Consider the following 18,549-nt stretch of genomic DNA (forward strand, 5'->3'; position numbering starts at 1 on the left):
AATATAAACAAAACAGTCTGGCATCTAAATTATCAGACTATTTCAAGAGGGTATAACTTGTATAAAAATTGTACACAACTTAAACCTGTAAATACTTGTGTTGAGGTTTCTAGCTGGTGCACAATTTTTGTTGATCAATGTTGAGTTATCCGCTACCTGAAAAAGTTTAAAGGGATAGTTCACTTTGAAATTAAATTTTGGTATGTTAGATGTCTAGATGACTAGATGTCGCATTGGCTACGGTTTCGTTCCAATGAACTGCCGTAGCCAAGGCGACTTCTATTGTATATATCTATACCCGCCCGCGCTCTCAGATCACTTGGACGTGGCTGTGTATAAGAGGTAAAAATGATATAAATACTGTTCATTTTCTCACACAAACCGCTCGTTTCGTGTCTTAGGCCATCAATGTGTACTTACGATGGGGAATTGTTTAATTTGGACGACGGGGAATTGTTTTAATTTGGACTCTGTGCATGCTCTTTGAGACAGTGACCATCGACCTGCATTATATGACTGACAGACAAGAACGGTTTGACCTAAAAATATCAAAATTGAAACTACTGCGGAAAAAAAGACACCAACATCTTGGATGCCCTTGAGGTAAGCTAAAACATACCAAAATTTAATTTCAAAGTGAACTATCCCTTTAAGAACCACTGAACTAGTGGCACCTATTCTTTCAAAAATAAATAAATACAAAATAAGTAAATCAATAAATACATGAGACACGGTCCTGAATGGGACTTTACTCTGTCATTCAGGTTTTAAGCTCCTGATGTTTAAAGCTCCTTGGCACGGGTCAGTTCTCATCTGCTTCTACAAAGAGCAATGCAGAATCCTGTAACCAGCTGGAATTGCGACAGCTAATTGTTGCCAAATCTCTTCCAAATCGGCTCAACATGACAAATCTTTTTAAGCTCCACTGTGATTTAGGTTTTGGCTCTGATGCAAAGTAATGGGGTCACGTTAGATTGCATCATTGGAATACGTACATTCTGTAAGGTGTCCTGAAACTGGGATAGTGAGGAGAGCTGGGACTCTGAGTGATACAGGGACAGTCCTTTCCGAAGTGTCTTCAGATCGCCCACGTTCCCCTGCTGTAGAGAGAAGCAGGTATGTGTCAAACACAGATTCATTTTGATAAATAGAAGAATTAACAGTAAAGTTAAACCAGAAACAAAAATCTTTCAGTTTCCTAGATAAATCAAAACCAACCAAAAAGAAATACAATGAACAGTATTATATATGAAAGATATTTTACAGTAGAAGGCAAGAGAAAGTTCAATAGAACAACATTCAGTTGTAATTGAAATACTTTGTAACATTATACAATTATGTACTGTCACTTTTGATCAATTTAATGCATCCTTATAATAAAAATATTAATTTCTTAAAAAAATAAATGAACGGTATTGTATATGTGCAGAGAGATGAGAAAACACAATCAGTGTCCAGACACAAAGCTTATGGTGTGATGAAATGCCAGATCACTTGTTTTCCAAAAGGTCATAAACTTTGCATTTGTACTTTCATAGCAAACAAAAAAATGTATACGGCGCATAAATCCCCAATAATAAAGGCACTGATTATTTAACCTCTAAAATATAAAATATGAGAAGCCTTACAATAAGTTCATTTAAGACATGAGCTCACTTGTCATCTCTGGATGTGTAAAAAAAAAAAAAGTATGAAATCAATCCGTGCAACTAGAAAGATCCAAGACTGAGATTACAAGATAGTAAGGTATCAAACCCTTTTATCTAGTCTCTCTTAGTTTAACCAATACGGGTTTTTCACCCTTTCCTGACCTCTTCTCACAGCACCTGACAACTGCAAATCTTATAGTTCTTATCAGATGAACAATTATAATGTTCTAGCAGTCCAAGCACAAAGAAACCACAGGGCCAACCACTTCCTCTATCATTATGAGCATGAAACTGGAAAAACAACTGTTACGATCCGTAATGTAGAATGTGCTGTCTTCAACATATTTGACTAAAGGATGATAACAAAACCTCTGCAAAAATGTTTGCGAATGAAAAATTGATAGCGGATGGCACGTGAGATCATTTCCTGAGAGGTGATCTGAGAAAAGGGTAAAAGGCAAAACAGCAAAAACAGAAAGTTCTGGAGCTTTGAGGTAATGTCAGTCACGCTTCATAAATAATGACCTAAGAAATTTAGCCAAAAGGCACCTGTCCACAAAACTCTTCCCGCTGCATATTTGTGTCACAGGCCATGAAATAAAAATTTTGAAAATCCCTCAGCACAATGGAGAAATGAATGAATATTCCATAGTAAAAGCATCTGTGTGTGATTATCCCCATTTTGAACTTTCATGCCCCGTATGTTGATGGCTGTTGTGTGCAAACAGCTCACAAAGGGATTACTGGAGCTTAATTGAGGCTGTGAACTTTTTTCAGGGAAAAGTGGATTGTTACAAAAGTTTTCTGTGTGTGTCTACGTGCGTAAGTTGCATAACCGTCTAGCGTGTTCTAATAAAAGTTCTGCTTAGAGAACATGAGACTTCAGCTAAACCCATGGTTGTACTGAAAGGGTCTCATATTTTTGTAATTTTTTTTAAATGAACATTGTTAAAAATGCAAACATGATTCAACTTCATTCTATCTATCTATCTATCTATCTATCTATCTATCTATCTATCTATCTATCTATCTATCTATCAGTCTGTCTGTCTGTCTTCCAAACTTTTGACTGGTAAATGACTCAATCAAAAGATAAAAAGACTGGAGTGAAATAAATTCCTTTCTGCTCACAATGTTTTTTACAAAGCATGCATAATTGAACACAGGTTTGACCCATGAATGAGATCTTTGGCATGGACTGTTGACCCTAAAGGTAACGACATTCTTCTTCTCTTAAGATCTACATTACGCAGCCAAAGGCGGCTTAATATCTGGTTTACTACCTGCTAGAGGAATACAGTGACAGAGTTATAGCTAAATGATTGTTCTAAAAGTCCCATCAGCTAAAAAACATTCTATGAAATGCTCATATTTCTTATAGTAACAGCAAGAATGCCTTGATCAGCCATTCTTGAAGGTTATCGGGCACAATATAATACAGAACAAAATATACAATGCTTGCAAATTCCGAGATATCTTTCTTCAAAGAATTGAGTTATCTATGGAGGCAATAAAAAGAAAAAGCAGCTCTATCCATCATCAGAGAAAGACAAAATGAAGAAGTATCATTAGAATATCAGAGATGAGCGTATGCAATTAAACTGACAGCAACTAGTCGCATGTGCCGTCTATAAATATTGAGATGGATGTGCTATCTCTCTCTATAAATCTGGGCTCGGAAAATGGGAGATGAAGACCGTCTGAAACAGAAAATTGTTAGTGACAGATCTGTATCTTTGTCTCATATAACTGTTTGAGCTTCAGGGCTTTTTGTTCAAAGCTCTTACAGTGTCATAAAACGAAGTCGCATTTTAGCACCAAAGCTTTGAGATTCAGCCACAGTAAAACATGTAAGTCTTGGGGCAATGACATGCATTTAAGGAACAAGATAAATAAAAACGACATCTTTAATACATGTCTAAGCCAAATTTGTGAGCTGATCACCTGAGCTGTGAAAGTCATGTGACTAAAATATTTGATACCATCCCTACAATCTACCTCTTGTATTACTACAATCTATAACACAAACACACATAAAAGTGCAAATGCTACTCTGCAGGCAAGCCTGAAAAAAGGGGCCCAAGCTAACCACAACATGTGCCCCCTGCTCACATAACCACACTCATTTATAATTTTCATTATATTGCTGATCATGTGCTGTGTAAGCTACACTGGGGCAACATACTTTTAAACATCAGCACTTGATTAAAACCCTCAAGCACACTATTATAATGCTGCACTGCACACCAAATCCATAAAAGACTAATACTGTACATGGTTGCAAAACAGTTAACAAAGCATATTACATTTTTATCATATAAAGGGGCCTATTATGCCCTTTTACAAAGTATTGATTTTGTTTTGCTTGATTGTTCAAAAAACATATTATTTTCACATATTTTACATTATTACAGCTCCTCTCTCCCCAGTCTGTCTCAAACGTGTCATTTTCGATGAAGCCCCTCCTTCTGAAATACGAAATGTGCTGTGATTGGTTAGCTGGCCCAGTGTATTGTGATTGGCAGCATGTGTTTGGGAAATGACACGCCCCTGCATAACCGCAAACTCTACTCAGATGTAAATATTAACGATGGCATCAATTTCAAACCAATTCGAGCCCGATTCAGACCCTGACAATGTTAACAAACAAGAGGATTGTGCTGAACGGATTTCATGCACAGACTTTGCAAGCACAGATTTTACAATACATTTCAGAGTGGAATACCACTTTCCACTCTTTCTGACCGTTAGAATTCCACAGGCTTATTACTATAATATGTACATTCTGTATGCAAATTATCCTAATATGATAAGCTATCCTCTGAGAGCTGGCCTGGGAAGGAAGCTTTTATGTTTTCATTTTACGTACATTTCCATCACATTGCCGGCGGATTATAGCCTAGAAATCTAGACGCACCCTAACGGCAGCAAACTTGATTTTGCAGCCAGTGTCGTCTAGCAACTATCCATTGGCTTGTGAGCTGGAAAAAACAAACTCTAGTCAGGCCAATCACATCATGTATAGAATCGGTGGGCGGGCTTAACATAATGACGGCAGAGTTCTGAAGGTTCTGCATGAATTCCCTGCTACTTGAAAACAAAGAAGATGGCTGCTGCTGCTGGCGAACAGCGGTCTTTCGAATTGGCTTTGGCCGGAACTCTGGAAGACTTGGAGTTAAGCTTTTCTTTGAGAAAAGAACAAAGAACGGCACTGAAGTCTTTCTTAAAAAAAAGGAAGATGTGTTCGGAGTAAAACGCGTAATAAATAATAAAATTGTATCTATCAACTGGCTCCGCTGGTGGGAAAACGCTCTGGTTGGTTGTAGAGCTATCCTATTGCGTGCAGAGGGAATTTGGAAGACAACCGTTTATCCCGCCCTTCGGATTGAGCCCTGCCAATGGTGTGTTCCCAGAACCAACATCTTGATGTGGGTCTGGCTTTTCAGGCTAGGCGGATTAGACTCTTACCTGGGATAACAATTGCTTGTGGTCATCCTCTAAAATGCGGACTTTAGTCTCCAGTTGGCGGATGTAGTTTGAAGATGAATCTGTACAAAGAATAAAGGGGGGGGGGATTAGAAATATGGATTAGAAAGTTTGATCATAGAACATACATCACATACACTACAATTCAAACATTTGAAGTCAGTAAGATTTTTTGTAAAAGACGTCTCTGATGCTCATCAAGGCTACATTTATTTGAATTTTTTCCCCATTTTATTTAAATTTATATTATTTATTTGATAAAAAAAACAGTAATATTGCGAAATATTATTACAATTTAAAAACATTTTAAAACATTTATTATTAATATCAATGTTGAAAACAATTCAATTGTGCGCTGCTTAATATTTTTGTTGAAACCGTGATACATTTGACAGAATTATTTAATATATAGAAAGTTCAAAAGAACAACATTTATTTGAAATAGATTTTTTAAATTCTAAAAGTCTTTACAGTCACCTTTGATCAGTTTAATGAATCCTTTCAGAATAAAACTATACATTTCCTTAAAACAAACAAACAGTCCATTGAGATCATGCCAGTTAATGAAATCAAGATGATCTGCAGTTCTGTGTGGCCCTACATCTACATGCAGCTTGTAAGATTCTTTTTACCCTCCTCATTCCTCAAGTTTCTCTAAACATAATTTCTTATGTTATGAAAGCTGGTTTACTGTAACTCCCTAAAAGTGATTTGGTCATCCCGGAATCGAAGTCATTTTGAAATGGTGCTGCTTTCTATTATAAACTGACATACAATACCATATCCCAGAATGCACTGCAGCTACATAAGTTAAATAGAAGACATCTGTCAAAGCAAAAGAAAGATTTTGAAAGACGAACGTTTAGCACAGTTCACATCCTACATGATCACATAAAGGTTTATACTTTAAAGAGCTCATTTAGACAAAGAAATCTCAAATCAGGAAATCTACATTGCCTTTGACACACAAAAGCTGCTTTCATTTAAGCTGTCCAACGTTTGTCTCGAACATAATCAGATGTTAGAGAAACTAGAAGCACTGATAAACACACTGATTTCATGTCTGTGAAGTAAAAGCCAATGAATCAGAAAAAAAGAAAAGTTTTGTCATAGTGGCAGAGGGGGATATTGAAGTGTCTGGTCTTGTGTTTATGCTGCATTCCCAGCATGCCTTTTATGACCTTTTGGTGAAGGAGGATCTGTTGGCCTGAGGAGATGCCAAAAGTGTGTCTGTCTTGTAATTTTACTTTTGCAATCCTTAAATATCCATTTTCAAAACCCTCCTGAAAGAGACCAAGAGTTGCTTAGTTATCTAAACATACTGAAATATCTGAATCCAATCATGTCAAGTGGCCAATATTGCGAAATAAACCCAGACAGGGTGATCAGGACCCTGAAACAAAGCAGAAAGGTTTTGTTTAAAATGAAATGCAATTTTTACTTTTATGTGAGATTAACAATAATACATCAATACTGGGAAAAATAATTCAATTTAGCTGTCATTATGCAAATATATTTGCATGCAGAATGCAGAGATTGACCAATCAGAGTCAAGTGTACCAGAGAGTCTTTTAAAGAGGATCTACTAGTATGCTTTACATTTTCAACTTTCTTTAGTGTGTAATGTTGAGCATGAAAAAGGCCTGCAAAGTTGCAAATCACTCCAAAGGCAGTTATTCTCTATATCAGTAAACACTGTTTCTGAGCTCCCTGAAACACCTTGATTGAAGTCTTGAGTTTTCTTCTGAGAACGTACAAGTATCCATTCCTCATTTATCAAGTCATCAAGTCACAACATTCCTCATTTAAATAATTCCTGCTCATGGCATGTTATCGTAAGGGGCATGGTATTTCTGAAACACACTCAAAGCGATTAAACAATCATAACACACTGGTCCTGCCGACCAATCAGAGCACATTGTGCTTTTCGGACGGAGGGGCTTCATAGAGACCGGAACTAAACAGAGCGAATTCCAGAAGACAGATATCACGAGGGTGATATGGGTACCATGCATTTACACAAATCAGCAGCGAAGACTGAAGAAGAGATTAGCTGCATGTACACACTCACGTACACAAACTCACACAGAGAGTGTGTCAAACAGGAACTGAGTGAGGTGTGATTGGACAGATAAAGGCAACAGGGCTCTTTAATGAAAGCAGAATGAGTCATCATTAGGATTTCTTGCTTCCTTTCTCTCTGAAAGACCAAGGACCCCTTGGTGACAGAATAGAGAACCTCTGTTCAATACTGTATAAAAATGAATGATGTGTTTTAAGCCTGGCCTAAGATAACATTAAATAAAGTGCCAATTTAGCATATTTACATTGCATAACAATAAAATTATAATTTAAAAGGATATGATATCTTTGGTTAAAGTTACTTAATATTGTATTTTTGTTTAATGCATATTTTTATACACTACCATTCAAAAGTTTGGGGTCAATAAGATATTTTTATTCTATTTGTATATATTTAATAAGTTTTATTCATCAGAGATTCCTGAAAGAAATGTATCACAGTTTCAACAAAAATATTAAGCAGAACACTGTTTTCAACACTGATAAAAATCAAATCAGCATATTAGAATGATTTCTGAAGGATCGTGTGAAACTGTAGAGTCGTGTAATGACTGCTGAAAATTCAGCTTTGCCATCACAAGAATAAATTACATTTGACAGTATATTCAAATGGAAAACAGTTATTTTAAATTGAAATAATATTCCACAATATTACTGTCTTTACTGTATTATTAGTCAAATAAATGCAGCCTTGGTGAGCATAAGAGACTTATTTAAAAAACATAGAATCACTCTAATACCCTTTGAAACATCAGAAAGATTTGAACAGCATTAGTCAAGGATGGGCCGCCCGGCCCTTTGAAATGAGATGCAAAGGTTCGTCTCCGGTGCCCTATGAACCCAAAACTAATAAACCATGGCCAATCCTCATTCTCCAATCAATCATCCATGCCATTTTGTATGGTTCATCACAGTGAAATTGATGATCTCCACCAGGTGTCACTGCTGCCTCTGACTTGTTTACAGAATCTGATGAACCCTTAATGAGCCCAGAACGAATTACTGTGTTTGTTTTCCATTCATCTTATTTCTGACAACAATACATGCATGGAAATGCCGATTTGAAAGGTAATTCAACTTAAATAACTCAGATGGACATACGGTTGCGAGCCCAGTAGAACCGCAGCGGTAGGCAGAGGTCCTACTTCGTTAATCCTCTTTTCCAATCCTTGTGACCCTTTAATCTAACTAAAGTACATCTGATCACCTGACGCACAGCCAAGCTGATTAGGGAGACTGTCTACCAAGCCTGACCGGTTCTGCCACGTACATAACCCCCGCCTCGACCCTCTTCTGGCGTGACCGGAGAAAGACGAAGCGGAACGCTACACTCCCTCCTGCTCCATTCACAGCCGGAGAGTCTTTTATCTCCGCAGGGGCTGAAATGCAGCAGGAACTCTTTGAACATGCGAGAAAAATAGTTTTCTACACCCCTCCATAATGTATTGTTGGGGAATGAGGTATACGCCCAGATTTGAATACCACCATTATTGGCGTTGTAGAGGATTAATGAAGAATTGTACAAGCAATTTTAATTGTTGATATCGAAGGATTATAAAAGGAACACGTGTAGTCACATTCAAAAAGGATAAAAATACACTCCTCCAGGTTATCAGACATAATTTGTTAGGCAACACGAGATAAACCTGGCAAAGTATGTGACATAGGGACGGTCGTGAGAGCGTCGCCCGGACGCCCACCTCTAGTGATCTCGGCTAAATTAGACATCCTCAGCAGCACAACACTCGCCTCCATCCGCACAAGTGCTGTAGGCTCTCCAACAGAGCACACAACTTAACATTCAACTCTAACAAGCTGTCCTACTGTGTCTTTAGAGAAACAGAGTGAAACACATGTTAGCGGTAATGCCAGATCTATCTGCTATCGTGCTGGCAACATCTCAGGGTGAGCTTGACTTAATTGGAGAGACGCTGTGATGTGGAATAGCCTCAGAGAAAGTCTCCCTCTGTCTTATTTGATCATGTCTTAGTAGTGACCCACTTGCAGAGCCATGGTTTTACTCTTTCTGTCGAGTCTGTCCAGTTGAGGTGTGGTCAGTGTTATTAGCGTAATAGCGTTAACGAAAACAAAATGATTTTTTTTTTGCTGACTGAAAATAATGGTGTTTTTACACTTGTAGTTCGTAACTTGCTGAACATCCAAAACAATAATGTGTCTTGGGCTATGTGCTCATTGTATGTTGGTACATACGGTGGTATTTTACCAGACTAAAGTAGTCAAAAGAAGAGCGACATATGTTAAAGAGCAATTTATCAGTTCAATAAAATACCTTGCTCACCTGTTGAGTAATAAAAGCGGGATCTCCGCATCGCCTTTACAGCTTTTCAAATCCAGTTCTCGCCATCTCCGAAAAGCCAAGCTAATGTTGATTCTTGTTTTATTACGAGCACTGTCACATTCTCTTTTTGCCAGCAGACTCTCCTCGTTTCAGCGTTTGTTTGTTTTTTAAAAGGGTGATTATATTTATAGGGTGATTATTGTGACAACTAACCTATGCCACTCTCACAGCATATACGTGTCGAATGTAAGCAATTAACTGTGTAAACCATCCCGACAGATCTAAAATATTACACTTATAATAGGCTTACCATAGTGAATCAGGGTAAGATAAAAACATGTTTTGGAAGAAGGATTGCTGTATTGACTGTGATTGTGAACTTTGAACAAAAAAAAAGTGACAAAGTGTACCTTTAAACATTAAAATCCCTGCTAGTGTCACACTGAAGTGACAAAACAGTCATGGATTAGTGGTTAGCAGTTAAGGTGTTCATATGGGCAATGTGAAATTGAATCTGGCCCTAACTTTTATCCATCATTTCCTGTTCTCTATCAACTATAAATATTAATGTAGTCCAACCTGGGTCATGTCCTGATCTCATTTCCCCCATCTTGACCCTACTTTCCTGTCTATACTCTCCTATCACTTTCCTAAAGTAAAAGCAAAATCAATAAGAAGAAATAAAATAAAAAGTGTCTAAAACAGTTGTTGCTAGATACTGCAGTAACCTTCATTCTGCAGGTTGGTAGCAGCAAACTCCTCACAAGAGTTTCTACATAATGAGCATTACAAAATAGCCATTACTGACAAAAAAGGAGGAAAACTTTGATCTCCAGCACACATTGGTTACATAAGTTATGTAATCTCAGTCTTGTGATGTCTGGAAAGATTGCAGATATTACAGTAAGGGTGTGGAAGAGGTGTTTTCAGTGCCAACTTGTGCAGTTCTTGATTTGAACACAGCCACCCAGGCAGGTTAACTGCTGGAATCAATAAAAAGCTCATTAGCTTTTCCAGTTGACCCCACATTCGATTCATACATAAAGTAACACTCTACAAAAACAACTCTACACCCCTCCCACCTTCTACGGGTGTACAAGTCCCTGAGCAGCACGGAGAAATAAGCTTTGGTAGGATGGAGGCCCAGGAATGATTTCAATTACTGCAAGATGTGGAAGTGGGGCTAGCCAAACAGTGAGGCATTGTTCCACAGCACTGTGGTCTGTCTCGCTGGTGTTAAGCATTTCCCCATGAAACCTGAAACGGGTTGACATTCAAAGGGACCTGGATACTGTCCACCCTGCAACTAGAACATTGATCCCCTCTAGCAAGGGTTACCAGGAACTAAATACGTTTCTCAGGTAACAATTGCTTCATGTTCTTGGTTAAGTTTTGCATTATGATGTTGCTAAAGTATACTATTGTTAAATACGCAATTATCCTTTTGAAAGATGATTTGATCTAATTATGAAGCCAAAAATCATTTTCGATCATCAAAATATAGTTGTAGTACAAAAGGTGTAACACAAAAGCAAAAAGTATTTGGACACTAAAGTCACATTTAAAAATGTACAAATTGAATTGAATAAAAATGTGAAAGCAAAAATGTCCAGATACTTTTGTCTTCATTTTGAACAGAATACTGATCAACAATTTTATCTATCTATCTATCTATCTATCTATCTATCTATCTATCTATCTATATATATATATATATATATATATATAAAATAAAAAAACAAATACATAATTATAAAGTGTTTAAATACTTTTGGTGGCTGCTGTGCTCTCCCTAAAATAACAAACTGACAGTTTACAGACATCTAAGAATCAGTTACATAGCATAATCTTGGTATCTCACATTCCCTACTGTGAATAGATAAGAGCTCAGCATTATTCAGAGATACGGTGTCCCTGCAGGTCCTATAAACTACTAATGACTCATGTCCACTCCATCAAAGATTTTCCAACCATAAATGAAGACTCAGCAAAAAATACTGCTCGAAGAGCTTAGAATAGAAAACATAGCCTTCCTCTCATCAATGAGGCTGACCAAATTACAGCAAAGTCAAGTTCGACTCTCTCTTTAGAGCAATCGCTAATGACAAGTATAGAATTAAACAGTCTGCTTCCTGTAAAACAACCTTGGCACCGAGAGGCAGAGGCAGAGGCAGGAAGCTCTGGCGCAGGTATCCAGTTCAGATTGCGCAAGCTCAGCAGGGACACATTAACAATCATGAGATGTGCTGATTTCACTCATTAACTGTTATAAAACAGGCTCCTGTCCTGGCCCCGTGGGCACGTCTGCAGCACTGCTGTCAGGGCAAATACAGAGAGCCTTCTGACATGAGCTGCAATGACAGCAATGAAACTACAGGGCATTAAACGCACAGTAGAGGCATGTCCACACTAATACTAATGTCAAAGTACATCGTATCACTCACTCACCAACAAATATTATATAAGTTTTCACGCAGACTGTAATTTTCCTGTTTTTGTTTTTCGCAGCAAATAAATGGTGAGTGATTTCAAAAGCATTAAAAAACATTACTTTTGAATGGTTGTATATATATATATATATGTATATATATATATGAAGAGTTCAGATGCAAAAGCCTCTAAGTGCCATCTGAAATTTTCTTCTAAAATGATCATTTTTATCAAGCTTGTATGCTTATGTTCAGTTATTTCACTTTAATGGCAATGAAAATTACCTATTAATTGTCATTAAAGTGAAATTACTGAACCTAAATATACGAGCTTGATAAAAATGCTAATTTTAGAAGAAAATTTCAGATGGCACTTAGAGGCTTTTGCATCTGAACTCTTTATATATATATATATATATATATATATATATATATATATATATATATATATATATATATATACACGTATTGTATATTCTGTAATATTCTGTAATATTGTCTGTAACAAAGTTCTGTCATGAAACTCTAGATGGCACAGGTCCTAACTCAATCTGCTTGCAATGACATCATACTCTATTAGGGCACAGCTGATTGGTTCCTGCTGTATCAGTAGCCAATAAGCTCGCTGCACAGCCTTCGAATACTTGGTCAGCATTTGCCTTAGCAGTGCAGCACGCTTTCGGAAACTCCCCACCTTCCCCAGCTCCACCTGTATAGATCTGCTACGGGTAATTCATGTACACTATATTGTACAGCGGCATGTCTTACTTGCTCACAGCAATGTGTCGTGTATGTATTGGCAGTAGCAAGTCGCGTAGCACATCTATTTCGCTTATATCTCACTTCTATAATATTTGTCATATCCATTATTACCATGCTAAACACTCTGAGAGTCCTGACAGAAAATGTAGCATTTCTATGTACATTTAAAAACATTATTTAACATTTTTAAAATATTTGTAAAAATATTATTAAAAATATTTTCATACTTAGTAATAATACACAGAATTATCTTACCAGAATCCTAACATTAGCTTCTATTAGATCAATTGTGTGCTTCACATGAGGACCGCTATTAATCTTATAAGGTTTCCTTTTGGTTAGTGAGCTGACTAGCTCTCTATGGCCTAATTACTAGGTTTTAGAACAGCGCCGAAGTATTCTTTCCTGTAAAATTCCCAATTAGTAGATTTCGAATAGCAAATCTCAAACGTCACTGAAGATTTCAGGTTCCATATATCTATTAAGACAATTCCAGGAGGACGGAAATGACAGATGGAAAAAGTAAATATTAAGTCTAAAACCCTTGTGATTCATTCACACCGTCTTCATTCACACAAACCGGTCTTCAGAACAATGCCTCTGTGTCAAGCAACAAATATGAACTATCATTCTGGCAATGACATATCATGTTCAAGGAAACACCAGAAGGCTTCATGTGCTGCGGAGCGCAGCATGTGTCAGTGACGGAGTGTGTGCTTACATGACGCGGCCCACGGGTGTATTTGAATGTCAACAAATGCTGTTCCTGTATCCTCAATGGGGTCCGCAGCCTAAACAGCCAGAGGCGGAGAAAAGATGGAGGAAAAGAAAAGAGCGAGAGAAGGAGACAGACTGAGGAAGAACGGGGAGGGAAAGAGATGAAGAGCGTGCATGTGCCCTTGTGCACGTAGCCTCGTGCAGCAACGCCACTGTCACTATCAATCTCTGTCTGCGGCGCTGAGCGCAGGGGTGTAATAAGGAGGCAAGGACGCAAGTCAGTCATGCCCCCCCCCCACCACTTACTCAAACATGATGCATGCTGCCTTGGCAACCACACCACGACCCTCATGTGCAAGACACATCCCTTGATGCTTAGTTGAGAGACCCAGAAATGCAGCAGTGCCACACAACAACCCACGCATTCTTAATGAACACTAAGGGAATCATGCGAGTACAGAATTTTCCATTATGTGTTAATGTCTATTTGAACTTCTAACCCTAAACATATTTTGAAAATTACTGCAAATCATGAAGCTTGTTGAGGAGATTTGATCAGACTTGTGAATATTCACCTGTTGGATGATAAAATAGGTAAAAAAAAATAATAATCAGTACAGTGACCAAAATATCATATTACAGTACATTTACATTTTACATTTATTCATTTAGCTGACGCTTTTATCCAAAGCGACTTACAATTGCTATATATGTCAGAGGTCGCACGCCTCTGGAGCAACTAGGGGTTAAGTGTCTTGCTCAGGGACACATTGGTGTCTCACAGTGGATTCGAACCCGGGTCTCTCACACCAAAGGCATGTGTCTTATCCATTGCGCCACCACCTCCAAAAAACTCCTAAAATTAGTCCATGTGCAATATTCAAAGTCTACAGAAGCCATCTGATAGTTTGTGCAAAACAGACTTTACATTTAAGACACTATTCTCACCAAATGCCTTTATGGTGCTTTTTGGTCACTAAATGCTGTTATTTGGGAAATAGCTACAACAAATATTCTCCTTTAGAGTTCCATAATGCACTATTAGATACATCCCACTGTTAGAAAATGCGAATCAATCTACACAGTCCATTAGAAACGCAGTTGAATTAAACAGCAAGCAACACAATTAAGGCGAGAAACAATAAAAACAGCTTTTTAAAGATTTCTTTGCTGTTTGACCCTGTACTGCGGAACAACCAACCGCTGAGCGTCTAATTAATGAGCTTCACTCTGCCGGGGTGCAGAATTCCTTTTAAATGCACAGTTACTAAGTTGTTTTGGATGGACTACAGCCATTTTGCCCACTGAGTTTTTCAAGCAGGCCATTCTGTAATCATCTTACAGCTGAAATCTGTAGATTAGCAGAGGGGCATATGCTCTCTCTCCCATTCAATTTCCCCCCGTCTCTCTCTCTCTCTGCTTTATTGCCCTCTCTCTCCATTTTGAACTCGATGTCTGTCTTTTTAAAGAGGTGTAAATTGCCCTGGGGTCATCTGTTTGCTTTACTGACCTCATAAGAGTGAATCACGCTGTGTTCTCTTGGTGAAGAATGATTGCACAGTGTGTGTTTACTGCCAGGTAATTGTCACCATGAGTTTTGCGAGTGACTTTGGAAAATACACAGCAATAAATGTGCCTATGGCACTGGCATATTATGTGCTTATCTGGTCATATGGTTATTTTTATCACTTATCTACAGGTTTTAAAATGACACCAGGGAGTAAAGCACTTAATGGCGGTGAAGGAAAAGCAGAGCATGTCTCCAGACAGCACTCTGGGGAGGAGGAGCCATCAGAGGATCTGCTGACACCTCACTTACCACGACTGTGAATGGAGACGATCACAACTATACCATGCTCAGAATGCAATCCTAATGTACTGCTTACAGCCTAGCGGTTTTAAAAATAAAATGTGAAACATTGTATAATGCAACAATAAACATTTTAAAATATCAGTATACTACATGGTTACAAGAGATAGATTTATACCCAGCTAAAAAGAAAATATGTTCTAAGAACATTTTGCTAACATTTCCATTAAGTTATGAAATGTAATGTTATGTTATGAAGTCACATGCCCATGACTGCTGACACTCAAGCCTATTAGCATAAACCCCGCCCTGAGTGAGCTGTACACAGTCCGCAGCATTCAAGTAAGAAATGTATTCTTATTAAAGCTACTAAAGTTATTCAATCAAGAACAGTGAGTTATTTTCTGTTTGATTCATAATAACAGCACATATAGCAGAAGGTACTGTATATTATGCTGCTTTTACTTTAATACTCAAGCGATTTCTTTACTTGTTGTTTACATTCACAGACATAACCTACTGTGTTTAAAGCTACACTGTGTAGGATTTTCTCCCATCTAGCGGAAAATTGTATATGACTACCAACTGAATATTACTTTCTAGCCCCTCCCATTCCGAGGACGTTTTAACTCCTACGGTGGCCGTATTATTTCAAATCTGCCGGCAGTCGCGAGTAATTTCCCCCTCGCATTCGTCACGGTGCCACTGAGTGTAAAAACGCGAAAGGCGAAGCTTGAATTTCCAGGTATGTCCCTCTTTGTCTAATGTATTTTCAAGATGGATGCGCAACATGGCTTCCGCCATTCGAGCGACTCGCTCGTATGTATTCTAAATTGCAGATTACACACTTATGAGAATACTTAATTAGTTGGTTGAAGTGATTACACATTAATGAGAATGTATAATTTTGAAAGAACAAAGTGTTTTTTGCTAAAAATCAACTTAAAATATTACACAGTGTAGCTTTAAGTGAACGTTGTGTTATTTTTGGCAACCTTGTGTGTATTTGACAGTTTAAGCGCAATAAGACGTAAAGGAGAACTTATAGTTTAATACTCAAGGGACGCGCCGTCTGACATCCAGCTTTCTGTGTGTGAGATTCGGGTGTGTGCGCTCAGAAAACCATATATCAGAAGTTTAGATGATATGGCTGTAAAACGCATGCAGATATTAAACTTTCATGATGAATAACTGCAATGTCACGTTAGCATGACCGCGATAGAGATGATAATCATATCCACACAGATGTTTTAGCTTTTAGCAGAGTATACGAGGCACGAGCGGTACAGGCTCCGCCCTCTTCTGGTGGCGCAATGGATAAGACACATGCCTTTGGTGTGAGAGACCCGGGTTCGAATCCACTGTGAGACACCAATGTGTCCCTGAGCAAGACACTTAACCCCTAGTTGCTCCAGAGGCGTGCGACCTCTGACATATATAGCAATTGTAAGTCGCTTTGTATAAAAGCGTCAGCTAAATGAATAAATGTAAATGTAAATGTAAATGTTCTGGAATGCAGGGTGGGGAGCAGCAGCTCATTTGCATTTAACAATATGCACAAAAACAGCATGTTTTTCATTCCACTCAAAAATGGGCATTTATAACATGGTATAATAAATGATCTGTGGGGTATTTTGAGCTGGAACTTCACAGACACATTCTGGGGACACCTGAGACTTATTAGGCTACATCTTGTAAAAAAGGGGAATAATAGGTCCCCTCTAAGGAAACAATTAATTTTAAAAACGTTATGGGATTGTTACTTTTGAATGTTCACTGCACATTCTGAAAAAAGTACTAAATACAAAAATACAACAAATAAATACAAAAATTACTAAATAATAGATTACATTTTTAGAAAGTCACATTTTAAAAGGTTAAAAATCTGCATATTGGCAGAATTAAACCAAAATAATTGTTATTGTTAAAAAGAATATTGATAGATCTCTATATGTTGAGTTATCGTGTTAAAATAAACATTATTTTACATTTTTTATAAAAAAAATTTTTTAAATTAAGTTCAATTAAAGGACAAGTTCGGTATTTTACACTTAAAGCCCTGTTTACAGATCGTATCTGATGAAATAGAACAGTTAAGATTAAAATTTGGACACATGCTCCTGTCCCGAGAATTTTAGGTTTATTTCGCTTTTGTGGACCTATTTTGCCAAACGCGTCACACCCGTGATTCTTCCGTTGAGAGCTTGAATAATAGACACTCCAGCCCAGTTGGTGGTGATAATGCACCTTTGCCAATTGCAAGCAAACCACGGGCATTTCATTGAATACACAGAAGAAGAAGCGGCGGAGTAATACCGTAAAGGTGGAGTTGGACAAAAACTACGATAAAACCTGTTGGAATGCATCTTTTTCAGCGATTTTTGAGGGAACATATCAGTGAACACCCCTGACCACTCGGTGAGTTTCACGTCTTTGTAAACGAAAGTTTAATGTGTTTTTAGGTTGGAATCTTCCAGTGCATATAGACAACCATTGTGGGGGGGGGAAGCGAAATAAACCTAAAATTCTCGGGACAGCAGCATGTGTCCAAATTTTAATCTTAACCGTTCTATTTCATCAGATACGATCTGTAAACAGGAATTTAAGTGTAAAATACCGAACTTGTCCTTTAAGGAGAGAACAATATCACTTCTAGTTCATTTCTCACTCAAAACTGAATGTCAAGTTCAGCATAGTGCATTGTGAAATTGTACATTATGGGATGCACATTTTGGCGTGTGTAATAAGTCATCCAGGTATTACATACAAGATTTGCACACTGTGCACATACAGTACTACTGCATTCCTAGAGGAGTTGTGTGGTATACTGTACGTCATCAACTTTCTGCTTACAGTAACTAATACATTGTTCTCATTTGTCTTGTCCATCATCGCACAAAGGAAGAAAGCAAAGATAAAAGAACCCATTTGGTTGCACACAACTACGCAATATGAAAGCTATGCATTAAAGGAACTATGCAACAGTTTTGATTGCTTGCCTTAAAAATGCACTTTCAATGACTTAATGAAAGATAACCGTTACATACAACTGTCTGGACGCATTACGAGACAAAAGAACCGTCTTATCACAGACTGAAATGACTGAACACACGCCCTCTGAAAATATGCAGACATGAGTAAAGTTCAATCCAACTAACAGTGATTTGAAGAATCGCTTTTTTTTTTGTTGCACAAATTAAAGAAGAAAAATATCTTATGAACGCATGAATAGGGACTAAAAACTGGTTGCAAAAAACCTAAATGTATTCTGAAAAATTAGGAATAACGACACATTCTAGGATTAAAACACAAACA

General features: G+C 37.7%; 1 protein-coding gene across 2 annotated transcripts in view; it reads right to left on the reverse strand.

Moving 5' to 3' along the window:
• ccdc85ca (coiled-coil domain containing 85C, a) overlaps positions 1-18,549 on the reverse strand; it is a 42,803-nt gene that overhangs the window by 12,004 nt on the left and 12,250 nt on the right. For both annotated transcript variants that reach the window (XM_082144161.1, XM_082144160.1), the window contains exons 2-3: positions 5,118-5,197; positions 996-1,100 (exon numbers count right to left, since the gene is read on the reverse strand). In XM_082144161.1, coding sequence (XP_082000287.1) covers positions 996-1,100; positions 5,118-5,197 — 185 coding nt within the window. The remainder of the gene's footprint in view (positions 1-995; positions 1,101-5,117; positions 5,198-18,549) is intronic.

Source organism: Leuciscus leuciscus, assembly GCF_965113295.1.
Source record: "Leuciscus leuciscus genome assembly, chromosome: 17".
NCBI classification, from domain to species: domain Eukaryota; kingdom Metazoa; phylum Chordata; class Actinopteri; order Cypriniformes; family Leuciscidae; genus Leuciscus; species Leuciscus leuciscus.